Source organism: Canis aureus, chromosome 8, assembly GCF_053574225.1.
Source record: "Canis aureus isolate CA01 chromosome 8, VMU_Caureus_v.1.0, whole genome shotgun sequence".
Lineage (NCBI taxonomy): Eukaryota > Metazoa > Chordata > Mammalia > Carnivora > Canidae > Canis > Canis aureus.
The window spans coordinates 70,357,070-70,383,061 of record NC_135618.1 but is presented as its reverse complement, the minus strand read 5'-3'; the positions used below and the strand labels follow the sequence as shown (position 1 = coordinate 70,383,061).

Genomic DNA, 25,992 nt, shown 5'->3' with positions numbered 1-25,992 from the left:
AGGCCATTCTCACAGCTGGAATAGTTTGAAGATGGAGAGAGCTGCCTCTGGAGGAGGTAAGCTCCCCAGCACTGGAGGTAAACAAGGCTGGATCCTGGAGGGGACAAAAGAAGCCCAGCCTGGGCTTCCCTGGCTCGCCTTGGGGAGGGGTGGGGGTGTCTCCAGGCTAGGGAAGGGATCATACCAGCCTGCAGTATCGCTCCAACAGAAGACTTAGCAGAGTCCTCTGGCCCCCACCCACCACCGGGCCTCGGTGACAGCCCACAGTGTTGGGGGAGGGGTGTGGAGTAAGCCCCCAATCTACCAAGAAGCCAACAAAGCTTCTTCTCACTCTCCAGGTGACCCGGGCCACATCCAAGGAGGGGGGGTTGGGACATGCCTGATGAATGACTAGGCTGAGGGGGCAAATCTCAGCAATCATGAAGTTTGATAGTGGCCTGATATACTAAAAAAAAAAAAAAAGGCCTGATATACTACCTAAAAAAAAAATAGCCCTGAGTACCCTGAGAAACCATTATGTTTCCACTGATTACGTAGACAGAGATCACAGACTGATAACAGAGCATGCTGGGTGCTGGGGATGACGGGGAGCTGGCACGCTCCTGTATGTCGGTGGCCGTGTAGCAGGAAATCTGTGTCCCACACGCACACATCTTCTGGCCCAGGGATTCTGCTTCTAGGAATTTATCCTTGGCTGCATTTGCTCACGTACGATATGATGTGTGAGCCACGCTATTGTTTGGTGAAAGCAATCGCCCATCAACTCACAGGAGACCCGTCAAAGAGATGATGGTACGTCCACACTGGAAAACCCGGCAGTTGGCAGAGAATGAGAATTTTTTTAACGCATAAATATGTATGGCTTTCCAAGATAAAGTAAGAGAAACTGTAGGCAGAACCTGTTAGCTACTATTTGCATGTAAAAGAAAAACATGTATGTCTGCTGCTGCATCGTAGGCAGAGACTGTCTTCAGTAGGCTGCACAAGGAATCAGGGGTGTGGATGCCTTGGGGGAGGGAATTTGTGTGGCTGGAAGAGAAGAGCGATTGTCTTTTTATTGAAAACACTTATTTATGGAGCCTACTTAAAATATATATATATATATAAAGTAGGCTCCACACCCAATGTGGGGCTTGAACTCACAACCCTGATATTAAGGGTTGCATGCTTTATCAACTGAGCCATCCAGCCACCCTGAAACCATCTTTTTAAAGAAATCTCTATGGGCAGCCCAGGTGGCTCAGTGGTTAGCGCCGCCTTCAGCCCAGGGTGCAAACCTGGGATCAGGTTTCACATCAGGCTCCCTGCATGGAACCTGCTTCTCCCTCTGCCTGTGTCTCTGCCCCTCTGTGTATGTGTGTGTGTGTGTGTGTGTGTGTGTCTCATGAATAAATAAATAAAAATATTAAAAAAAAAAAAGTAAAGTAATCTCTACATCCAAGGTGGGGCTCAAACTTAAAACTCCCAGACCAAGAGTCACATGCTCTATACTGAGCCAGCCAGGTGCCCCTCCTTTTTTTTTTTTAAGGAAGCATTGAAAGCATTGTAAATATTTGATATCCTTCGAATTTGGTAAAGTATGCATGTGTTGTATAAATAACAGAATAGGAAAAGAAAACAGAAGGTAAGAGAAAACAGAACCTGTGCTAGGCGCCCACACATTCAATGTTTCCTGGGTATCTATGGCAGGTGTCTCTGCTCCCTCTTTGCTGGGGATTAAATGGAACCAGCTCATAGAAGATCAGAAAGCCACTCAGAGTGACCAGCAAGGGAGTGCTGAGCAGTGGTGTTTGGGGAAGTGCCCTCCCGGGGCAGACAGATGCCCAGGGCCAGCTGCCGCTGTGCCAGCCCCAGGACTATGACCTCTAGCTCTGGGAGAAAACCACAAAGAGGTGGACTCTAGAGACTCGGGTCTGGACACCAAGTCTGGGAGAAGGACGGTGCCCGTACTGGAAAGGCCCCTGCTCACCGAGGACCCGGTAGGTCAAGCCTCGCCCTCCTTGGGCCAAACGGGTGACATCTAGCTAGTGATTTTCCCTCTGTGAACCTGAGGGCCTCATCCAAGTTCCCACTGCGGGGGAGCTAGGAGGCCTAAGTGAAGTGACAACTGAGAAAGCCCCCTCCTCCAGAGCAGGTTCTCAAAAATCATCCATTCTGATCTTTCAGACTCAAAAGCGTGGTCCCCAAAGCTCTGGACTGCCACGGCTCTCTCGCTGTCTCCTCCTGGGTCCAGATGGTTCTAACACAGACATAGTGTTTGCTTAGTTCGTCCGATTGTTCATTCATTCATCTTACACCTACGCAGGGCGTCCCACGCGTCAGGCTCGGGTGGCCAGGGCTGTCCTCCTCGCGCGTCCCCTGCCCGCGTGTCCCCGTACTGGCCCACGCCTCTGAGCACACATAGCGTCCGTGCACCTGGGGACTGGCACCGGGACCACGCCCGCCGCCCACGCGTACCGGTGGCACAGGCCACCCGGGCGCCAACCATCGTCCCCTCGCCCCACCGCGACCTCCAGCGCGCGCCGGGCCAGCAGGGCAGCAGCCCTGGGCGCAGGCTCCTCCCCTCCCCCCAGGCGGCCAATGAGCGCCGCGACCCGGGCCGGCCCCGCCTGCCCCGGGGAACCCCGGCCGCCGATTGGCCCGCCCGGGCGCACTGGCCCCCGCACGTGGGGCGGGGGCGGGGGTGAATGAAGTGGAAGCGATTCCCCCGCCCCCGCGCTCACCTCCCGCGCCCCGCGCGGCCCGCCCCCCGCGGCGCCCAGTCCCGAGCCCGCCCGCCTGCCAGCTGCGCCCGACCCCGGCGGCCGGCTCCCCCGGGCCCGGACCCGCGTCGTGGACCCGCGATGGCCAAGCGCAGCTCGCTGTCCATCCGCATCGTGGAGGGGAAGAACCTGCCCGCCAAGGACATGTGAGCGCTGCCGGGGTGGGGGCCCCAACTTTCTGGGGAGGGGCGCTGCCCCTTAAGCCTCACCTCCCGGGGTCCACGCGGCCCGCTCGCAAGTGGAGCAGCGGCGAGGGTGTGGCGAGTGTGGCCGCGGTAGGGGACTGGAAGGGAAATGGGGACAGTAAGATTTGTTGGGAGCACCGGGCGGGGCGGGGGGCTGGGAAGGGCGGGGGGCTGTAAGGGGCCTTAGATAGTAAGGAGGGAGCGAACGGCGGCTCAGGAGGGGAAGGGGCTTTCATAGGACCGGAGCTGAGCGTGGGGGGCACCTCGCAGGGAGATGTACTGCCGGGGGTGTGGCTGGAGGGGGTGGGGGAGGCCCCTGGAAACGATGTGTCTTCCTCAGTAGTTCTAGAACCTTTAGTACCCGAGAGTGTGCACCTGAAACACGCCCTGGGGCCCGGGGCTGTCCCGGGGCTTCCAGCTGTGCGCCTGTGCGCCGGCGTGAAAGGTGAATCCGTAGGTCAGGAGGCCGGGCCCATGCAAAGATGGGGTGGCTGGGGAGCAGCTGTTGCTTGTGCCCTGGGCTTTATCGGAGCCATGCGGTGGGCTTACCTCCTCACGAGCATCCAGCAAGGCAGTTCTCACCAGTCCATGTTACAGGTGAGGAAACCGAGGCTCAGAGACCTGAAATGCTGGCTCGAATGGCAGAGCTGGCTCCTTGGCTCCCGAGCTCCTAACAGACACTGAGATCTAGGGCTTTCCCTGGTCCCTGGCCAGATTTGAGGTTTCGGAGCCCCTTGTCCCAGTCTGTTGTTTCTCAGTAGTCGCAGAGCTGAGCTGCCCCATCGCATCCCTGGCTCCCCTGCATCCAGCCTTAGGCAGCATCTTAGCTCTGAAACCTCAGTTTCCCCTTCTGTAAACTGGAGGTCAAAATCCCTTCAGCATAGAGGTGTTGGGTGGCTCAGTTGGCAGAGCATGCGACTCTTGATCTCAGGGTTGTGAGTTCAAGCCCCCTGTTGGATGTAGAGATTACTTAAAAATAAAATCTTAAAAAAAAAAAAAAAACCCTTAAGCACAAAGCAAGAGGTGCTCTGGCTGCCTGGAGCAGCGTGGGGGAAGGGGAGCCCTGAGGCTGCATAGGGTCCAAAGTCTGCTGCCTGGAGTCCGCCCCCCCCACCTCCCTCCCCTGCCAGCCGTGGCTCCTCAGCCAGCTCCTAGATGCCAAGAGGTGGGGAATGGGGAGGGGTGCCAGAGGCTGGGGCAAGGGTGTCTCTCTCACACGCAGAGCGGCCCCTGTGAGTTTCCCTGCTCTCTCATCCTCTCCAGCAGTTCTAGTTCAAGGCCCCCTGGGCCCGGCCCGGCCAGGCCAGCTCAGCAGTTGCTATGGCGATGGGGTGAGGGAGGGGGCTGGGCGGGCTGTCTCCGGGTGGGTTTCTTTGTTGAGGGGGGTAGGTGGGGTGGGCGCTGGGTATGCGGCCTCTGGGGAGGACCGCAGACAGCTCTGAGGAGGGTCTCAGCCTCCGGGCCCAGCCTCTAAGCACCCCCGCCCTCCAGGCTGGCACTGCTAACTAGGTCAGCTTGGCCTCCTCTGGCTGGTGGCTGCCGGGAGGAGCAGCCCCTCCGTCTGTCGCCTCCTTCTCCATCCCTGCAGGCCCCTGTGCCTGGCTCAAGGCTTTCCCCAGCCCCGGGTGGTAAAACTGTGGACTGGGGCTTCCTGGGATCCAAGGTGCCAGGTTCTTGGCCAGGCCCTGCCTCTGCACAGCCCAGGGACCCTGAGTCTCCATCCCCCGAGGAGTGGCCACTGAGTCCTATTGGTTCAGCCTCCACCATCTCTTTCCTTGCCCTGCCTGCCTCCCTCCTCACCTCCCCTCATCTTGCTTCCTCTGCCCTCCCCACAGTGGCTGGCATACACAGCTCTATAGGTCACCTGGCTCTTAAATCCAGCTGTGACCTTCCCCAACCCCCCACACTTGGGCTCTTCACAGCCCTGCTTTTGCACACGTTTAGGAGGCTTCTGCCTTCAGACACTCCCCTTCAGAGTCCTTCAGAAAACTCCTGTTCATCCTTCAGAACCCCTCTCAAACTTGTTCCCTTCCAGGGCTTTCCCTGGTGCCCTCCGGCAGGGTTGGTTCGTTTGCCGTGTCATGTGCCCTCCAGCAGTTTAGGTCAGCTGGAGTTGGGATGGTAGCAGTTGCTGCTGCTTGGGCTGCCCCTGCTGTGGAACAGGAGGGTAGGAACCGTGACTCGTGACTCATTCATCTTGGCATTCCAGGGGCCCTGGGGAGCTCCTGGTCCACGGTAGAGGAGAATGGAGGGTGTTGAGGACCCTTCCATTTAATCCTCGTATTAGTCTTATGAGGTAGTTATGCTCAGTTTGTTGAAGGGGAAACTGAGAGACTCGGGATGTGCAAGTCACTTGCCAAGGCCACACAGCATGTAGGTAGAGAAGTCAGGATTCAAAGCCACTCTTGCTGCTGCTGACGGGCCAAGAATCCTAGCTGGACCAAGGTTGCAGGCTTGTTGCAGGCTTGCTGTCGGGCTCAGTGGGAACCAAGCCCTGCAAATGCCATGCAAATCATTTGGCTCAGGGATGGGGTGGGGTGGGGTTTGGAGATCACAGGAGGCCCTCACTGAGCTTGGAGGCAGGGGTGGTGGTGAGCCTGCCTCAGTGTGCCTCTTAAGCCTGTCTTCTGAGCAGCGTCTCTTTCAGCCGGGACTTGCACACTTCTGAGGATGGGGAGCTCACCACTTTACATAATGGCCCATCTTGACTGAGGCTGTTCTGAGGAGGGAGACCTCATCACAGCTGCCAGTGATACTCATGGGCTTTTTAATTCTCTTAAGGGCACAGAGCACAGCTGTGCTCCCTGTCACCGACAGCTTTTGGAGCCCACCTGTTCCTGTTGTGTTTCCATCCACTATCTCCCATCCTTGAGTGCATAGCTCAGCCAGACAGGAGCTGAGTCTCATAATGACCAGTGACTGCCTGGCTCCCACGCCCAGTGGCCCTGGGGACAGGCCCGGGACTATTTCAGGGTTTGCCCTGATCCTTCCCCTTCCACAGCCTGCAAACTGCCAAGGGGCTAAATATAGAGGCCCTGCAAGTAGTCAGGCTGGCTTCCCCAAGTGGCTTGGGGAAGGGGAAGTGGGGCAGGGGACCGGTCCAGGGGCCTCATCAGGCCAAGGGGTAATGGGCAGGGGCACAGATCCCAACAGCTGGCCAGGGATCATGGTTTGGGCTTCTGGCCTTAGTCCACTTCTGACACTACCCCCTTTGCCCTCCTCTGATCCAGCCAGCCAGCTCCTCGCTGCCCCTGCACACCAGGTCTGTTCCTGCCTCCAGGCCTCTGCCCACTTCGGTTATCTTGCTTGTAACACAAGCCCCAAACCGTGCCGTTCATTCAGAGATTCATTCATTGAGTGAGAGCTGCCCAGTGGGCAGAGCTGGATTCACGGGTGCCGGGGTGAGGAGGCAGAGGCAGGGTAGAGGGCCTCCCCCCAGGTCTCAGCCCACACGGGACATCTTCCTCCTTCTGAGTTCCTTGTGCAAATATGCACGCAGCTGCTGGGCCCTGCCACTGGGTAGCCCAGCTCTGGGGGCCCCAGGGATCTTATTGCTGGAGCCCTGGAGTCCCCTGGCTTTGGGGTGTTGGGATGCAGGCTGGCGTCTTTCCAGGGGCTGTCTGGAGGAGGGGGCTCCTAAGTGACAGGGGAAAGGCTTACAGGCAGAAGAGCAAGGGGTTAGGACCTTGCCAACATTTACTAAACACCTGCCATGGGCTGGCCCTCCTACCAGGCCAGGGACCCGGGGCAGCTACGCTGTGAGCGGTCATCATGTGCCCCACTGTACTGTGTGGGGAACTGAGTCCTGCCAGACATTTCCGCTCTGCATCAGGACCTTTGGAGATGTTTGTGTCTCCTCCTCCCTTCCTCTGCAGGAAGAGCCCCTTTTGAGAAGGGAAGCAGGGCTTGGAATTCCCCAACCTCCAACATGCAAATCACTTCCTTTTTATGGACCCTGGGCCTGAAAGGCACTCCCAAGACAGTCCTCACCCCCTTTCTAGTCTGGGACCAGCCCTAGGCCTGGCTGGGGCTGCCCCCACCCCAGGAATCCCCCACCCAACGAAACCAGGGCACCTGAGCAGTCCTGGGCTGGTCTTCCCCTTCCTTCTTTCCCAGATGGCTGAGAGCTCTAGGGCAGACTGTTCATTCTTTCATCCTGTGAACGCTCCTGGGCCCCCTGTCTTGTGCCCGGCTGGCCCTGCCTTAGGCCCTGGTGACACAGAAGTGGTTTAGTCAGATGGGGGTGGCCGCTGAGGACAGCACATCCCTAGCAGTCCTGGGATGGAGGGAAAGATGGAGAGGATGCCTGGCAGAGGGACCAGTGGGTCAGAGGGGAGAGCCTACTCTGGGACAGGGACAGGCAGGCTCTGAGAGGCGGGGGTGGGGGTGAGGGGTGGGGGGGATGCTGAGGCTGGGAGGTAGGCAGCACACTCCAGGTAGGAAGAGCAGAGGAGCATGGGCTGGGGAGAGAACAAGGTGCCGAATTGGGTATTGAGCATAGGGGTTTCTGGAGCTGGCCTGGGGCTGTTCCCTTCTCTGACTGTGGTTTCTGTCCTCCTTGGGGCAGAGCCCGGCGGGGCTGGAGGAAGGGGCTCCTGGAAGGAGCATCCTTTCCCCAGCAGGAGGGGGCAGGGGAGCTTTTGTCACCACCAGCTTCACCACCAGTGATGGGGGATGGGGCGGGGCACACGTTTTAGCCTGAGGAGCTCTTAGGCTCCAGCCCAGGCCCCCTGTGCCTCAGCCCTGATTGTCCTTTCCCTAGGGTGACCGAAGCCTGAGCTGCCTGGGAGCCCCTGGACACCCCTACCTACCCTTGCCCCATTGGCCTCTCGGTCCGTGGTCAGCCCCTCGGTCCGTTGGTCAGCCCCTCCTTGGCCTTCTGTCTTGCAGCACTGGCAGCAGTGACCCCTACTGCATCGTGAAGGTGGACAATGAACCCATCATCCGGTACGGCCCCTCGTTCCAGTCCCAGCTGCGGGTGGGTGACAGGGCTGCACCTGTTCCTCCCCACCCACCCCACCTGGTCCAGCTCACATCTGGCGTAGGGGGAGGGCTCAGAGTATCTGATCTCCTGTTCCTGCCCCCTTCTCTGACACATCTGCTGGTAGGTGAGAAAACTGTCCCCTCACTCCTCCCACTGATCACACTGACCTTACGGCCCATCCAGGCATTAGATCCAAGGGCCTCTCACCAACTCTGTTTCTTTCTATGATCTTTAGGGCCCTCAGAAGGGACAGAGGATGGTGATTAGTGACAGCAGCTGTCGTTTATGGAGTACAGTCTGCCGGGCCCTGCGCTAAACCTTTTGTAGCCCATTTAAAAGTTGCAACAAACTAGATGTGATATTATTGAATTGCATTTATAGATGAGGAACCTGGGGACTCAGAGAGGCTAAATAACTTGCCCAGAGTCACATATCTAGGAGGTGGCAAAGTCAGACCAGAAGCCAAATCTGGCTGACTCCAAAGCCTGAGCAACTTCCCCCTCCCCGGTCCTTGCTCTCCCTCGGGGCTCCTGCTCTCTGAGAGACTCCCATGGTGGTTATATCCCAGAAAGGCTACTTCGGGCTAGGGGGCCCCCACCCGTACCCAGAAGAACCACTTCCTCTGGATGTGCCTATGTCCACAGGCTCCACAATCCTGGGCAGGGATTTGAGGTCCCATCCCCCTGTCTCTTGGGCCTCTGCCTCAGACTTCATGTCTAGAGCCTCCCCACTGTTCTTCCCACCCGAGCACCCATCACTGACCACCACCCAAAGCTGCCAGACTCATGATTCTTCCCCCGGTGCAAATAGGACCCCAAATCTTCTTCCACATTCTATCTATCAAACCATGATACCAAGAAGGGGACAGACAGGATGGCTCTGATTGTCTCTGTGACAGACAGGGAGACCGAGTCTCCAGAGTTCAAATGATCTGTACAAGAAGTGGTTGAGGTGAAGGTCATCATTTGTGCCTTCATCCACATCCTTGGGGGTTTCAGCTCCCCACCGCCCCCAGTATCCCCTGCTAAGTCCCATGAGCTCTGTCCTGGAGGCTGGCCAGAGCTGGATGAGGCTCTCTCCACATAAAACTTCTCTGGGTCAGGCTCTGGACTGTGGCTCCCAGGCCCCCCAGGAGGACTGTTTAGTTCCAGAGTCAACTTGGCTAGTCCCCTGTTTCCACCCTCAGCGAGTCTGCTCAGCATCAGGGGCCAGGGTGAGGCTGGGAGGCCAGCCCTCTGGTTCTAGAAGGCTCTAACACCGTCCTGTTATGTGACCTGAGGCCAGCTATGGCCACCTGTGGTCTCAGTTTCCCCAAATGGAAAGTAGCCTGACAGACCTACCCAGGGCAGAAAGGAAGGTCAGGAAGGAATGATGGTGGACAGTGGGAAATCATCAAATAGCAGAGTGGGAGTGGAAGGGGATATGGAGAGAGGTGAACCTAAGTCACATGGCCCTGTCCTGTCACGTCCTGGGACCCGTGGGTGGCCCAGACAGGTGCTGAGGGTCCTCTCCTGCAGGACAGCCACTGTGTGGAAGACCCTGTGTCCCTTCTGGGGCGAGGAGTATCAGGTGCACCTGCCGCCCACCTTCCACGCAGTGGCCTTCTACGTCATGGATGAGGATGCCCTCAGGTGAGTGGGCCCCCACTCCTCACATGGGCCCAGCCCCTGCCATCTGCCTCCTCCCTGCCCGTGTCACTGCTGGGACTGCTGGTCACTTTGGATCTTCTTTACAGCCTGGAAGGAGGGGGAACCCCAGGTGGGTCTGGAAGGGCTCAGGGTTTGAGTGTGCAGATGTCTGTGGGGGGCGGGGGTGTTCACACTGTTCACCCCACATCGTACATACACATGCACAGCAATAAAGGTACAGGTGTGTTGGGCTGTGCACGGGCGGTGGGGGTGTGTGAGCTAGGGAACCCAGAGAGCATGAACTTGGCATATACGTGGGCACACATGTCTGTCCATGTGCAGAAACCCAGCATGTGCTCATGAGAGTTTCCAGAATACAGGGCCCACAGGAGGGTCATTGGTCCTGCTCTAATAGGCTGCTGTAAATGACTGGAGTGTCAGCCTCCCTGCTTCCCGCAGGGCCCCTAAACTGGGAGGAGAGGGGTCCTGGGCTCTCTGCAGAGCCCTGCCCAGCTCTGGCTCCCTCTCCATCCTCCAGCCGGGACGACGTTATCGGGAAGGTCTGTCTTACCAGGGACACCCTGGCCGCTCACCCTAAGGGTAAGATCCCTGGGAGGGAGCCCATGGCCTGCTCTTTCTTCTCCTCCCCTGGCCTCCCTCCTCTCTCCCTCCACTGGTCAGCCTGGTCCCTGGCCTTCCGCCAATTCAGAGATGCTTGCTCGAGGCTCCTTCACCGCCCATGCTCAGGGAGAGCCATGTCTGCCCTCCCTGGAAGGGCCTCTGTGTCCTGGGTCCCCTTCTGTCCCTTGTTGGGACCGCATCCCTCTAGGGCAAAGAGGGGCTGCTAGTGGTGGGACCTGGGGTCCCTTGTCCCCTCAGCCTGGGCCCCAGTGCCGCTCTGTCCTAAGCCTGAGGGGTTGGTCTGTGGCTGGACTAGGCCCCTTGGATGATTGCTGGGATGCTGACACTGTTTTGAGGCCTCACTGTGTGACCTGGGGCAGGTGCTGCCACCCTTGGGATGGGTGCCTGTCTGCCAGTGAGGGCTCAGACCAGGAGCTCTCAGTTCAGGTTCTCCTTGCTCGAGCCCCTGTGACTCTTCCCAGGCCTTTCCACCACACACCTGCTCCTGTCTGTGAGGCTGGGGCAGGCGTGCGGGGTTGGGCGGACTTTGCTGACTCACGGAGCCTCTCGGCCCCTGCCAGGCCAGAGGCCTCTCCTGCCCGCTGCCCCTGCCAGCCCCTCAGGGTCCAGTGGCCCAAGGGATGCTGGTCCCTTGTGGCTACCCCACTGGGGCTCAGCCCCTCCTCTAGCAGCCCCAGATAAGAACCACTGTTTTAAGATGGAGAAACTGAGGCCAGAGAAGGTGATCCTATCATGAGTCAGGGTCAGCAGCAGGGCACGATAGTAAGGACACAGGGGTTGCTGGATTTGGATTCGCATCAAGCCTCTTCCAACTGCTGTTGCTCAGCTTCCGAGCCCATGTCCACATCTGTCACTGGGGATGACAGCCCTTGCTTCATGGAGGGGGTCCCGAGGGGGTGGCAGAGGGGCCCTGTGACGCCTGGCAGGGCTGACGGATAGGGCCAGGCCCCCAGCTGAGCCACTGCTCCCACAGGGTTCAGTGGTTGGGCCCACCTGACGGAGGTCGACCCTGATGAGGAGGTGCAAGGCGAGATCCACCTGCGCCTGGAGGTGGTGCGAGGGCCAGGGCCCTGCCGGCTGCGCTGCTCTGTGCTGGAGGCCAGGTGAGGCATGCACAGGTCTGGGGTAGGGGTGGGGGACACCCTCTGTGATTGCCCACCTGCTGTGCCCCCCCTCCATGGCCTGGCCCTGCACCTCCTCTCACGGAGGCTGGCGCAGGTGGACAGGGGAAGGTTCAGTGAGCAGAAGGTGTTTTCTGGGTGACCCCACACAGAAGGCTGGGGGACACAAGTCCCCCTTAGGGGACTTGGTGATGTTCTAATGGTGGAACTTCAGGCAGTGGGGGTAGTAGGTGAGAGGGGACCTCAAACTCTGAGCATGCACCCCCAGTGCCATGACTGGGCTTCCCCTGGGTTTAACTCCAGTATGAACTTGGCCTGATGTGTGTGTGCACACCCGTGCGTGTGTGCATGTGTGTTGGTGGTGAGGGAGGATGTCCTCAGTGGGGTGAAAGGAGTTGCTGAAAAAATCCAGATGGGAGGGGTGGGTTCTCTCCAGGAGGGACAGTGACTTGGGTGGGAAGGTTGCCTGAGTCACCTGTGACAGGACCCCCCTCCCCCCCAGGGGTATTTTTAGTTGCGGGCTTCCCTCCTGTCTGGGCCTGAGTGTGAGTCACACACGCTCCATGAGCAGTACCTTCCCTTCTGGCTCTAACCCGCCTCCACAGGGTCCTTCCCTGCCTCTGGGGTGGGAGGGCCTGGCCTGGCCTGGCCAGTGCCTGTAGAGGAGCGGGTCCCCGCAGGTTGGCTGGCTTCCCTGGGAGGAAGATCTCTCTCCTGCCAGTGAGGCTGTGGCTCCCCTGACTGCATTTTCTGTCCTGGGACTAAAGTGGGGAAGAGGCACAAGCAGGTGGAAAGTGTGTGGACTTGAGCAGAGGCACCTTCACACCCTCACACCCAGTCATTCCCGCCCTCCGGCCCCGTGCCCACCCGCCTCCTCTCCCATCAGCCTTGCCTGGCAGTGGGCTGTGTGTGGCTCGCATGCACGCACACTCACACATGTGCACATGCTCACACATGCTCACACCGCTCACACATGTGCACACACACTCACATGCTGAGACTCCTGGGGACGCTTAGCCGCTGCCTGGGCGAGGGGAGCAGTCTGTCCACACCTCTGTGCCGAGTGTGGGGGGGCACCCTTGGCCCCCCGTCGCCCCCCGTTCAGACCCTGCTGGCATTCTGGGAGGCCTAAGAAGCTGTCTTTGCAGAAAGAACATTTCTCCTCGCTTTTCTGGGCAGATTCTCAAGGCCACGTTCTGGAATTCTATTAGACGGCTCTGAGGAGGAAAGAAAAGCAGGCATGAGAGGCTTTAAACTGAAAATATGGAAGAGGGATCCCTGGGTGGCGCAGCGGTTTGGCGCCTGCCTTTGGCTCAGGGCGCGGTCCTGGAGACCCGGGATCGAATCCCACATCGGGCTCCCGGTGCATGGAGCCTGCTTCTCCCTCTGCCTGTGTCTCTGCCTCTCTCTCTCTCTCACTGTGTGCCTATCATAAATAAATAAAAGTTTAAAAAAAAATTAAAAAAAAATAAATAAATAAAAAATGAAAATATGGAAGAGGGCAGAAAATAGTATTTACAGTAAATGGAAGAGGAGAGGGCTTTGCTGTTATTCCACAGAAGGTTCTGAGCTGGGGCTGCTGTGACCGTGTTTGGGCCTTGCAAAGGATCGGCAGGATGGCTAATCAGGGCTGCTCTCCAAGATGCACCATCCCAGTCAGGAAATACTGCAGGGCAGGCCTTCTACAAGCCCCATTATCTCAATTGTTGGGGTTATCTTCTCCATTCTACCTATGGGGAAGCTGAGGCTCAGGGAGCCAGCCCCAGCTCAGGGATGCCCTGGGAACAGGGGGTGGGATGGGGGGCACAGCCCAGGAAGGTGCACTTGCCTCGATGCACTTGCCTCCACCGCTCTCCAGAGCAGAGGAGTTGCAGCAGCTCGTCTGCAGCTGTCAGGTCAGAGGAGCCACAGCTTCCACCTCAGGGGATCCTTGCCTGGTATGGGTGCCACAGGGAGGCTGGTGGGGTGAAGGCTGTGAGAACCAGCATCCAGAGAATGAAGAGGTGCTGTCCACAGTTACCCGGCTTGCCAGGGTGTGGATGAGCCTAGCCTGGTGTGGTTACCCCACAGTGGTGGGGTGACAGTCTGGGGAAGGAGATGTGAAAAGTGGATGCTCTGCTTCCCCACAGAGACCTCGCTCCCAAGGATCGGAATGGTGCATCTGACCCCTTTGTCCGAGTGCGCTACAACGGCCGGACGCAGGAGACCTCGGTGAGGGGGTTGGGGGTGGCGGGCGGGCCCTTATCACCTGGGAGAGGCAGGCTGGGACTGCGGTCTCACAGAAGAGGTTTAGAAAAGTGGGTGACCTCAGTGCATAGTAGGTCCCAGCCCTTCTGGCATCAACCCCTACAGCCCCAGCTGCCTCTCACTCCCAGCCATATGGGCCAAGACAGCCAGTGTGGGGTTCATCTGCATGGTCCAACAGCTCCCCACACTGCTTTCCTCACCTCCAGGAAACAGCGTGGGTGGTGGGCTCAGCCCTAGGGTGAGAAGGGTGTGGAGTCCTGGATTCTCAGTGCAGTCTGCTGCCTTTTTGCTGTGTGGCCTTGGACAAGCACCTTACCCACTCTGGGCCTCAATCTCTCCCCTTGAGAAATGAGCAGAGGTTTGGACAGGAAGTTTATACCTCTGCTGTTGCAAGGCCCCTGCAGGGATCCCAAGTGGGGTGTCTGGGGTGGCTGTGTCTTTGGCTGGGCCTTGTTCCCAGGGTGGGGGAAGTGGGGTTGGGGGTGCAGGGGTGGGGCTTGGTGTCAGCTCTCCCCCCACTCATCCTGTTCTGGGTAGATCGTGAAGAAATCATGCTACCCACGTTGGAACGAGACGTTTGAGTTTGAGCTGGAGGAAGGGGCTGCGGAGGCGCTGTGTGTGGAAGCCTGGGACTGGGATCTTGTCAGCCGGAATGATTTCTTGGGCAAAGTGAGTGCCCCGCCCCTTCCGGCTGCACCTGCCACCACCTTGGAGCCTGGCCTCCATCCTAGCACTGCCCCCAACCACCCCCCCCACCCCACCGCTGCCCCAAGCACTCCCCAGAACCAGCCACTGCTGTTCAGGGACCCCCAGAAGCAACTCCTCCAAAAGGAACAGTAAGTTGGTGAGGAGGAGAGCTGAGGATATCAGCCCTAGTGTGGCTGCCCTGCCTCTGCCTTGCCCTCAGGTGGTGTTCAATGTCCAGCGACTATGGGCAGCACAGCAGGAGGAAGGCTGGTTCCGGCTGCAGCCCGACCAGTCCAAGAGTCGGCGGGGAGAGTGAGTGTCCAGGCCTGGCAGTGGGGCTGGTGGGCTCTGGGCCCCGGGGGGGGCAACGGGGGCAGTGAGTGCAGCTGACAGTTGGCTCCAGCAGGCAGGCGGGCGGGCTGCGCAGGGATAGGGGCTGACCCTTGCCTACTAGGCCAGGCTCGGTTATCCTGGCTGATCCTGCTGCCTGGCCCTTCTCACAGCCTTGGACTCAGCCCTGTCCTCTGAGCTCTGAGGCAGTACAGGTCTCTTGCTTTCTACCTTCTTGGCAGATTCTGGAAGAGGCTCACAGATCCTTTCCCTTGAGGGGTTTCTCAGTAGACCTCAGACCAGAGTTCAAGTCCCCAGAGCTCTGACTCTCCCCCAGATTTTCCAGGAATAAGGTTACCAGATAAAATATAGGATGTCTGCTTAAAGCTGAATTTGAGACGAACATTGAATAATTTTATAGTGTAAGTATGCCCCTGCAGTGTTGGAGACAGACTTCTAAAGATACTCAAACTTAACTGGAGGCTTATATTTTTATTTTGGTAAATCTGGCAACCGTATCCAGGAAGCCCTCTGGGCTCAGCCTGAAAGTAGAGGATCAGCTGTGTCCCCCACCTTGGTTAGTTCAGCTCTGCCTCTGCGGAAAGCCCCAGACTCCCTATCCCCACCATCGACAGGGCAGGGGGAGCAGGGCAGATGGCTGTGTCCAGGAGCAAGGCATTTCCACAGAACCAGCCGAGGGCCATGTGGACAGCTTCTACTGTGTGTGACGCCATGGGCTGATTAGCATCATTTTGTGAACTCTGCTATGCTTCTGGAAGTGGGGGCCTTAGAGACAGTTAAGCCTCGGTCAGTACTGTCACCAGGAGGGATTCGAGCAGGGGAGCTTGGCAGTTAGGTCTTTTGTGGCAAGTTGCCTAACCTTCTCCAGGCAGGTTGTTAGGACGACTGGGGATTTGTTTTACTGTGAAGCCTATACACGACGGAGCTGTGCTCTGAGGGTTTAGAGATTCAAGGCTGGGGAGCCCAGCATGTCCACCTGGGTCAAGCTCAGAGTCCAGGGAATCCAGAGGTGACAGGGAGCCAGGCTGTGAAGATGGGTGGAGGTAGGAGGGGCTTCCCAAGCAGGGAAAGAAAGCAGCTTGGCGAAAGGTCAGGACGTGGGGCAGTGCAGGGAAGCAGGATGGAGGGCATGAGCCAAGAGGCTGTGAGGCTGGTCGCAAGTGGGGAAGATGGAGGCAGTGGGGAGGGGGCATAGCCCCGGCGGCCTGGGTCCCTGGTGGAGAGGTGGAGAGGTCACAGGCTGCCCGTTCCAGGGGCAGCCTGGGCTCCTTGCAGCTGGAGGTGCGGCTGTGGGACGAGACGGTACTCCCCTCTGGCTGCTACCAGCCCCTGGTGCAGCTGCTGTGCCATGAGGTGAAGCTGGGCACCCAGGTGAGGGGGCCCCGGGGGAAGGTGGGGGGTCCGGGGACAGTAGGCCTGTCCTCCCTGCCCTTCTAAACCTGTTCTCAAGAGCAAAGCTCTCAGTTCTCAGGATGGTAAGGAACTAGCCAGTGCCCAGGGCCCCTTGCCATCCCTTGGGAAAGTGCCCCCCCCCCCTTCCCCATGGTCCTCTGAGGTCCTCAGGGTGAAGGGTTTGGGTTCCCCTGCGCCTCCTCCAACCCTTCCTCTCCTTGCTGCCTCCCACAGGGCCCAGGGCAGCTGATACCACTTATTGAGGAGACAACAAGCACGGAGTGCCGCCAGGATGTGGCCACCAACCTGCTCAAGCTCTTCCTGGGGCAGGGACTGGCCAAAGACTTTCTGGACCTGCTCTTCCAGCTGGAGCTGGGTCGTACCAGTGAGGCCTGGGAGGGGGTGGCCTGTCTGAGGGTTTGATGGAGAGGGGAGCCAGGAGCCAAGGACTCCAGAGATGCTAAGAGGGGAGAAATCTGGGAAGTCTTCCTGTAGGAAGCTGCTGGGTCTGATTAGGAGGCAAAGGAAAGAGCAGAAGGCAGAGGTGGGGCAGTGGGCTGGGAGGTGGCGAGGAAGTTCCTTGCAGAGGGTCCGGTTTAGAGTCCTCTGTCCTCCCCCGACCTCCGACCCACTAGAACCTCTGCTTGTAGGTGAGGCCAACACCCTGTTCCGGAGCAACTCTCTGGCCTCAAAGTCCATGGAATCTTTTCTGAAGGTGAGATTAAGGGGTCTGTGGTCCTTCTTTCATAGACGAGATGGAGGTTCAGAAGGGCCGAGAGACAGTGGGAGCTTAAGCTCAAGTCTTCTGTCAGAGCCCGGGGCCCTGTAGGCTAAGAATGTCATGCATCCAACCACGCATCCGCTCACGGGCTCCTTCGTGCAGCAGGCAGGTGCAGCAGGCGGTGCCGGTGGTGCCGGGGTGGCTGGGAGGCCAGGTGCGGGGCGATGGAGGCAGGACCAATGCCACTCCCCACGGCCCCCAGGTGGCTGGGATGCGCTATCTGCACGGCGTCCTGGGGCCCATCATTGACAGGGTGTTCGAGGAGAAGAAGTACGTGGAGCTGGACCCCAGCAGAGTGGAGGTCAAGGACGTAGGGTGAGGCCGCGGGTGATCCCTGGGGCGGGGGTGCCGGCTCTTTCTGCCTGGGTCTACCTTTCGTCGCTCTGCCCCCCTGTGTCGGCTGACGCCGTACCGCGCCTGCCTGGGGAGCCCCTGTGCGAGCCGCGTGCAGGGGCGCTGACCTCCTTCTCCGCGGGTCCGCTCAGGTGCTCGGGGCTGCACCGCCCACAGACGGAGGCCGAGGTGCTGGAGCAGAGCGCGCAGACGCTGCGCGTCCACCTGGGGGCGCTGCTGAGCGCGCTCAGCCGCTCGGTGCGCGCCTGCCCCGCCGTGGTCCGAGCCACGTTCCGCCAGCTCTTCCTGCGCGTGCGCGAGCGCTTCCCCGGCGCGCAGCACGAGGTGCGCCCCCTGCCGGCGGGGGAGGGCCGCGGGCGGGGCTAGAGCCGCAGGCAGGCTCCCCGCGGTCCGGTCGCGGTCGCGGTCGCGGTGGGTGGCGAGGTCCGGCCTCGGCAGCCCAGCCCCGCTCCCCCCCCAGAACGTGCCGTTCATCGCCGTCACCAGCTTCCTGTGCCTGCGCTTCGTGTCTCCTGCCATCATGGCGCCCAAGCTCTTCCACCTGCGCGAGCGGCACGCGGACGCGCGCACCAGCCGCACCCTGCTCCTGCTGGCCAAGGTGCGGCGGCGCCGGCCCGCCCCAAAGGCTTCGGACTCCCCGCCTGTTCGGCCCTGAGCAGCGGGGGGATGGGATGCGTCCCTGAGCCGACCCGGTGCTGTCCCTGTCCCTGCCTCCGGTTCTACCGCGGGAGCAGCCCGGGTGTGGGGGCGGGGAAGGTGCAGTGCGGGGGCCCTTGACCCAGCGCCGCCTGGCCTTGCTGCCGTCACCTGCAGGCGGTCCAGAACGTGGGCAACATGGACACACCGGCCTCCAGAGCCAAGGAGGCTTGGATGGAGCCGCTGCAGCCCACCGTGCGCCAGGGTGTGGCTCAGCTGAAGGACTTCATCACTAAGTTGGTGGACATCGGGGAGAAGGAGGGTGAGGCTCCCCGTGGGGCCCCGGGCCACCCTCTCACGTTCAAGTTTGCTCCACCCCTGCCCAGTGTGGCCCTGCCCACAGCCTGCAAGTCCTGTTTGTGCTGTGCCCCGTGTCACCACCTACCCCTGTGCCTCTTTGGTCACACTCACAGCCCCCTGCCCCCCGCTGCCTGGGCCCCTGGTGGCTGTGCCCCAGCCCTGCCGTCATCCCTGGGCTCACGCGTTGCCCTCCCTCCCCGGCCCAGCAGAGCTGGACCTGCAGCGGGCGCTGAGCTTGCAGGCACCACCGGTGAAGGAGGGGCCACTCTTCATCCACAGGACCAAGGGCAAGGGCCCCCTCATGTCCTCCTTCAAGAAACTCCACTTTTCCCTCACCACCGAGGCCCTGAGCTTCGCCAAGACACCCAACTCTAAGGTGGGTAAGGAAGGAAGGAAGCAGGCAGGTGGGGTTGCGAGAGTTTATAACACCCTGGAGGCACCTGTGCCTCCCTCGGAGCCTGTCCAAAGGTCCACTGGGATCGGAGAAGAAAGCTCGGCAGGACCAGCCTTCTGGTGTTAGCCGCAGGATCTCTAAAGACCCGTGGGGAAGAAGCTCCTCTGCCCAGAGGGGAGGCAGCAGCTCCAGTGTCAGGCCTGGCTGCTTGGGGCATGAGTGGGGTGGGGGGCAGAGGGCTGCTTCTGGGAGATGAAGGAATTCGAGGAGGGCTGGGAGGGGTCCTAGTTTCCAGCCCTGTGTATGGAGGAAGTGTCTCAACTTTTCTGAGTTTTGGTTGGTGTCTTGGCCAACAAATCAGGGGTATTGGTCCCCACTTCCCAAGTTGTTGAGGGCAGAGGAGATGGTTGCTCTGAGGATGCAGAGCCCGGGCCCAGCATAGGGCAGGATCAATTTTTTTTTTTAGAGATTTTATTTATTTATTTATTTATTTATTTATTTATTTATTTAATTTATGAGAGACATAGAGAGAGAGGCAGAGACACAGGCAGAGGGAGAAGCAGGCTCCATGCAGGGAGCCCGACGTGGGACTCGATCCGGGGTCTTCAGGATCCCACCCTGGGCTGAAGGCGGCGCTAAACCACTGAGCCACCGGAACTGCCCCAAAGGGCAGGATCTTAACCAGTGGTGTTACCGAGGGCCCTGGATTGGCCTCCTGTCCATGCTCTTCTCCCAGGAAGGGCAGAGCATATATACGTCTTGGATGGATTTGCTGACCCCTAGCTGGGCCTCCCCACCAGCCCCTTGCCAGCCAGGCTCTGGGGACTCTCTGCTGGGGATGGCCAACCCAGCCTGAGCAGCTGATGGGGAAACTGAGGGGGTGAGGGAGCTCCCTGGGTGACCTGTCAGCCTGGCCTCTCACTTTCCAGCTTCCTCCACTCTGGGCAGCTGCCCAGCGCCTGAGTCCCCCTTGCATTTTCTGTAGCCTCAGCAAAGCTTGGCAGGGCCTTCCCTTATCACACTCTGGGCCCTTTCAGCTCCTGGGCACTGGGCTCTGCCGTTTTGTGGGCACATCCCGTGCATCCACCTTCTGTTTGCTTCCTGTTTCCTCTCCAGCAGCTGCTCCCCAGAACAGCAGGCAGCATATTCTCTGCCTTTTGGGAGGCCCTACCCCAAGATGGCTCAGATGTGTGTCCCCAGGCCTCCCTCCAGGGTTTCCCACTCCTCCCCCAGAGATGACCCTGCCCTTCTCTGCTCGTTTATGAGGCCAGGAGGGGTGGTGGGCTCGGATGCCAGGCTGGGGTTGTGTGGGTGCTCTCCTGAGGGCCATGGGAACTGGTTGCTTGAGTGATGAAGGCCCTGATGAGTTCCGATGGGAAAGCCCAGGGGCTGGGGGCTGCTAGCACAGGTTCAGTTTCCTCAGGTTGGGGGCCTCTTGGGGACATGAATCTGTCAGACACAGGGCTTCTCCCTGTCCCATTTGTATCTCACCATATCAGATGATGGCAGGAGTGGGGAGGGGCCGGGAGGTGGGGAAGGTAAAGGTAGGTGAGAAAATTATTCATAAGGGAAGAGGCACAGGGCCTGGTCCGGCGGGTGCTACTTTCCAGGCCTGAGGACTGCTGGGAGTCCAGACACTTTTCCGAAGCTCAGATCTCCCAGGACCACTGGGAACCCTCGAGAGGCCAGGCATTTGGTCACTATCTGTCTGGCTGAGGTCACTCACAGAGCTGGGTCCCCTGTGCCAGCCCCTGGTGCTGCAGATGCGGAGACTAAGGCCCAGGACTAGGGCGTGGAGTGGTTCTAGCTCGGACCCTGAGTCTCCTTGTTCTGGCCCACTCCAGAAAAGTGCCCTCATCAAGCTAGCCAATATCCGGGCAGCAGAGAAGGTGGAGGAGAAGAGCTTTGGCAGTTCACACGTCATGCAGGTCATCTACGAGGATGACGCAGGCAAGCCCCAGACCATCTACCTGCAGTGCAAGGTGGGGACCATATGGAGGACACTCAAGGGGAGGGGTGCTGTGAGACTAGCCGCCTGGTGTGGGAGTGAGTCAGGCCCAGCAGAGTGTGAGATCTGATGTGAGTGCACAGTGTGTGTGTGTGTGTCCTGGGCTCTGGGCACCTGTGCCCATGGTGTTCCCTGGGCCCGTCTAGACGCCCACATGTAGGTCTCTGTGTAGTCCAGTGTACGGATATGTACGTTCCTGTGATTCCAAGCTTTGCACATTGTACGTTTGTGGGAAACTGGATTTCTGAGTATCTGTGTTGGTGCCATGTGTTTGTGGTGCGCGTCAACGCATATTAATCACCTGTTTACACAAGCATGTGGCTTTGAGTACATGCTCTCAAATTCTTCTCTTTAGGTATTAACTCATTCATTCATCTAAGACTTGTTTGTGGCGCCCCTGCAAGGCTCCCGGCGCTGTTCTTGGGGGTGGGATACAGCGTCAGAGGACAAAGCCTTGCCTTTATGGAGCTTGTCCCTCAGGAGACGGATGCTAAGTGAATATGTAAAATGTCACATGGTGACAGTGCCTTGGAGGACACAAGGGGAGAGGGAAGGGACACAGTAGTGTTTAGCGGGGCATGCTACTCTCCCCGAAGGGCGAGCAAGAGGGCCTCTGACAGGTGGCCTTTGAACCGGGACATTGTGAAGGAGAGAACGTCTAGGGGAAGGATACAGGGAGTAAGAAGGAAGGCTGGAGTCAGAGGGGGTCTGGCTTGTCCCTGAGAGTGACTGTCCAGAGCCACAGGGGAAAATGGTGACAGTGAGGCCACCACATCTGGTTAGCAGGTCATACACTGCCCAGGGGATGGCTGAAGTAGGCCCACTCTGTTCATCGGCCCATGTGCCTGGGAGCTCCAGGAAGGGAGGGAGGGCTTCCTGGAGGGGGTGGCCTCCACCCTCCCACCTACCCTCCCGGCATTCCATGCAGTGTGTGAACGAGCTGAACCAGTGGCTGTCTGCGCTACGGAAGATGAGCATCAGCAACCCTGGCCTGCTGGGCTCCTACCACCCCGGCATCTTCCGCGGGGACAAGTGGAGCTGCTGCCACCAGAAGGACAAGTCAGGTGAGAGAGGAGGCCTGCACCCCCTGACACTGCATCTGTCCACAACTGGCTCCAGGGTCCTAGCTGGGACTGGGGCCTTTGAGCCCTGGCTTGTTGGCCTGGCTGGGGAGCCACCTGTGCACCTGCGGGGACTAATCGGGGGCCGGCTAGTCCCTGCGGGTGCTCCGGGTGGGAAGGGTTCTGTGACAGGGTAGTTTGGGAGATGGTGTGTGGTGTGTGTGACACACATGGGCACGTTGAAGACCCTGCAGAGGCCTGAAAATGAGTTGGAATACCGTCTCTGATGCCATGTAATCCAGCACTCGGAACTCACGGGGAGTTAGGGGAACCCTTTCTTGCCCAGTGAGGGAGGTTCTGGCAAAACCAGTGTTCCAAGAACACACTTCAGGAACTCCTTGCTAAGGAGGGCACATGAGGGCTCCTGAGTTTGCCAGTGCACACCTGGCAGCCTGATACCGAAGCTGCGGGTGGGGGGACTCCGGGCACCAGAGGGATGGCCCATATGAGCTTCTGCTAGAACTTTCCGTGATAGCGGCAGTGGTATGTATCCGTACTGCCCAGTACTGCACTTGTGCTTGTCACGAACATGTGTGGTTAGGCTTGAACCATGGCCAGTGTGGCCCAGGAACTGAATTTTAAGTTTGTTTTAATTTTATGTAGTTTTAATTAATTTAAAATCAAATGGCCTCCTGTGGCTAGGTGGCTACCCTATGGGACAGCTGAGTTCTGGAACTGTTAAGATCTTCCTTCCCTTAACCTCGGTCTGCTTTACAAAATTATTGTTCCCTATTCACAGAAGAGACTCAGCCCCTGGAGCCTGTGGCCTCTGGGCAGGGCCCAGCCTCAGCCCCTGGAGCCTGGCTCGGGGAGGCCCTGGGAAGCTGCCCCGCCTGCTCCAGACCACCCCTGGGTCTGGGAGGGGGCAGTGGCAGCTCTTTACACGGGCATCACTGGTTGGTTGGCCTGACTTGCAGCCCCTGCTCTGACCTTGGTGGTGATAAATCCTGTCACTGGGGAGGGGGGCTCCCCATGGCGCTAGGAGGCACAGGGCCTGGTAGCCCATTTTATGGAGGAGGAAACTGAGGCTAAATGGGCTGATGCCTCTGCCAAGGTTGTAAAACCAACGAGTGACAGGGCCAGCTCCTTCCAGGGCACAAACCCCTCAGCTTCCATCCCCATGCCACTCCCTTCTTCCTTCCAGGCAACCAAACATCCAGAAAGTTGTCCAGCCCCCTGACTTGTGTCTTGTGTGGCTTCCGTGCTCTGCAGTCATGTATCCTTGGCCCTGGGCTCAGGAGTAGACCCGAGAGGGATGAGCTGCTGCCCTCCTGGGGCCCCTGAGGCCGTTCTTGTTCCCCTTTAGCCTCTTGTGTCCCCACCTGCACTATCACCAGGTTGGATGTAAGCTCTCCCAGGGCCTGCCCATGACTCTGCCCTCTCTGTGCCCCCAGATCTGGGCTGTGACAAGACTCGGTCACGTGTGACCCTACAGGAGTGGAATGACCCTCTGGATCATGACCTGGAGGCCCAGCTCATCTACCGGCACCTGCTGGGTGTGGAGGCTATGCTGAGGTGAGGAGGCCTATAGAGCCCCAGGGAATGTGGCCAGCGAAGACCGGGGTGAGGGACAGGGCCAGGGCCAGGGTGAGGGCTCAGGACTGGTCCTTGTGGTCGCTCTTCCCACTGTACATCAGGCCGGCCCCTGCCCTGCCTGCCTGGGACAGCTACACCCGCGGAGGGGCACATGGGCCTCTGTAAGCTCTCCCTCTGTCCTGCCCGGGCCCACCCAGCCTCCCAGCCCGTCCGGCCTTCCCGTTGTGCCCTTGGACCACAGAGCTTGTCCTCAACCCTGGCTCTAGCTCAGAAATGATCAGAATGCCTGGGCCCTACCACACCAACTCAGAGTTTCTGGAAGTGGAGTCCAGCATGGGGATATCTCCAGGCAACCCACTGCTTCCTAAGAGTGCTGTTTCCCTGAGCCTGCTGGAAGGGGGCAGTTTTCTAGCCCAACCCTGGTCCCGGCAGGGCCCAGGACGGGTGGTGGTGGTTGTCCGTGTTCCTCATCGACTTTTCCAGGGTTTAATCTTTCTCAAAACCTTTCAAAGCTCATGGGGTCAAACTGGAACCACTCATTCCCCTGTGAGCCACAGTTTCCGGTAGCTTTCAGGTCATTCTGCAGCCACCTCCTTTTTTGATAGTGTGGCCCCCTTGCTTGGTGACTTCATCCTCCACCTACGGGATGAAGCCACCACCCTGTCTTCTCTGTTCCTGGGACCCACAGTTGTCCTCCATTTAAGCCAGGAAGCGGCAGAGCAAAAACTCGAACCTGAGCCACCTTGGGTTTAGGTGGGCCCCAGCACGGGACCGGTGCCCATGGGCCTCACTGTAGCACCCTGCCTTGAGAGCCTCCCCACCTCCAGAACCACCCTTTCCATTCCACACCGCCAGACCTCCTGCCCCATTGGCACCTCTGATTCCGACTCAGGGGTCTGTCCTTACTCCCCGTCGTAACTGATCACTGCACACTTGTGTTGGGAACAACACTGATGTATTCTCTTGCAGTTTGTGTTGAATAAGCAAATGAGCAGAGCGGTTAAGGGACCAGGCCGACCCCACGGGGCCTAGAAGGCATTTGAGGAGGAGGAGCCTGTTAGATCTTAGCAGAGGGACACATCTCCTCCAAAACAAACCTGGGAGACTCAGAAGGGCCAAGCCAGTGCAGTCCCTAAGCAAGGAACTTCAGGCATGAGGTCCACATGGCTGCTCACTCTTCCTCCATGTGAGCTCCTGGGACTGTGCCTGAGGACCAGGGATCTCTGGTGAACCCCGCTTAGGACTCGTGCTTAAGTTGTCACCGTCTCCTCTTCCTATAAGAAAGAGACTCCTTCCACGGCCAGTTAATATGGGGGATTTTCAGGCCCCAACTGGCCCCTTTCCCCAGGGCCCTCCAAAACAGGAGTGACGTTCCAGAGTGCCTTCCATCGACCCACCGCTGGAGGTGGGGAGGACCAGTGGGGGCTGGAGAGGGAAGGTGCTAGGGGGCCAGAGGACCAAGGCCTGGGCCCCTGTTTTTCTTCCCCACAGAAAGTGTCAGCCCCCCACTCCTGGGATCCCCTCCAGCTCGGGAGGCCTGCAATGGGTCACCCAGCCTTCCTGGCAAGGGCACCACGAGCTCTCATTCGGTCCTCCCCTACAGGGAGAAGCAGCGGGAGCTGAGTGCAGCAGGCACAGAGGCAGGCTCTGCACTTAGGGGCTCAGGGGAAGGTAGGTCCTCCTAGCTGGACTCCCACACTGGCCTAAGTTCCACTCAGGGGTGCTGTGGGTGGGGCCCAGACTGGTGCTGGTGGGTGAGGCCCTGCCTGCTCTGCCCTCATCTGGCATCTGCCTCCAGCCCCCAAGGATCCACTGGCCCAGCTGTTCCAGGTGCTGCAGGACCTCCGGGAGGCCCACAGATCCAGCCCAGCCAGCGTACCGCCCTCGGAGACAAACCGCCTGCTGGAGCTGCAGACGTGAGGCCTGCCCCACATGCCCTCACTGAACCCCCTGCCAGGTGCTCGGAGACCCCCCCTGGTGCGCTTTCAGCTCTTCACATCACTCCGTCTCACTGGGGAGCGGGGCTTAGGGCTCTCCTGGGCTGGGTGAATTGGGGGCCAGAGGCCCGTCCTTGCCCACCTGTAGTCTCTAGGGGACTTTGTGAGCTCCTTCTCCTCTATGAAGCCTGGCTGTTCCTCGCAGCCCTCGCAGCCATCGCTGGCACCACCCCACTCTCTCCAGGGGCCCTCTCCTACCCCGGCAGACCTAGCCAGAAACCAACCCTAAGACGGCCCTTGACCAGGTGGACTGATACTCCTTGGACTCACAGAGGTGGGAGGGAACATGGGGCCCACCCAGGAGACCAAGCCTTGACCTTAGCATCCCCTCAGCTCCTGGCCATCACATCACCTGCTCCCCTCCAGCCGCTGGCTGGGCCCCCCCGGGAGAGCTTTGCGGTGCTGTTGCTGACAATAAACCTGCTGTGACTGCTTGGGCTCTGGGGTCTTGTGATGGGGGTCAGTAGAGGGACTGGGCTTGGTGTGGATTCCAGTGGCTTCTTGAGTGTGGCCAAGGACCGGAGCCACCAGAATAACCTTCGTGCATCCCCTCTGTTCACCCCCCCACACATCCTGGGAGGACTTGTTTCTTCCCCAAACTGCTGTTCCCACCATACTCCTGGGACCCCTGCTCCATTCCCCCCAGGCTATAGAGCCTGAACAGTGCCTCACCTTTCCTTCCTGCCCCCAGGTGGCTGAGCCTGCACCCCCCCTCCGCCATCACCAACACCCTGTTCTCTGGCTCCTTCCTTAGGACCTCACACAAATCCTCATGCTTTTTGAATCTCCGTGGGTTTCCAGGACCT

The 25,992-nt window shown here is 59.2% G+C and overlaps 1 protein-coding gene across 6 annotated transcripts; it reads left to right on the top strand.

Moving 5' to 3' along the window:
* Positions 1 to 2,748: 2,748 nt before the first annotated feature.
* On the top strand, positions 2,749 to 25,623 carry RASA4B (RAS p21 protein activator 4B). Of its 6 annotated transcripts, XM_077908123.1 has the most exons (21): positions 2,754 to 2,908; positions 7,838 to 7,894; positions 9,449 to 9,562; positions 10,098 to 10,159; positions 11,175 to 11,304; positions 13,452 to 13,533; positions 14,107 to 14,238; positions 14,477 to 14,568; positions 15,861 to 15,978; positions 16,234 to 16,384; positions 16,650 to 16,714; positions 16,983 to 17,095; positions 17,266 to 17,458; positions 17,595 to 17,732; positions 17,948 to 18,092; positions 18,340 to 18,506; positions 20,369 to 20,506; positions 21,461 to 21,596; positions 23,048 to 23,168; positions 24,793 to 24,860; positions 24,988 to 25,249. In XM_077908123.1, the coding sequence occupies exons 1-21, from the start codon at positions 2,844 to 2,846 to the stop codon at positions 25,107 to 25,109; spliced, it is 2,409 nt and encodes an 802-aa protein (XP_077764249.1). In that variant the 5' UTR covers positions 2,754 to 2,843; the 3' UTR covers positions 25,110 to 25,249. The 6 variants fall into 6 exon arrangements, with proteins under 6 accessions (XP_077764246.1, XP_077764250.1, XP_077764247.1 ...); XM_077908120.1 differs by lacking the exon at positions 24,793 to 24,860 and having other exon boundaries at positions 2,749 to 2,908; positions 9,449 to 9,689; positions 24,988 to 25,623; XM_077908124.1 differs by lacking the exon at positions 20,369 to 20,506 and having other exon boundaries at positions 2,750 to 2,908.
* Positions 25,624 to 25,992: the final 369 nt, after the last annotated feature.

Coding starts and splice junctions, on each gene's coding strand:
- RASA4B (XM_077908120.1), top strand. Junction 16,715..16,982: donor CCATGGAATCTTTTCTGAAG/GTGAGATTAAGG, acceptor CACGGCCCCCAG/GTGGCTGGGATGCGCTATCT. Junction 18,507..20,368: donor CCAAGACACCCAACTCTAAG/GTGGGTAAGGAA, acceptor GGCCCACTCCAG/AAAAGTGCCCTCATCAAGCT.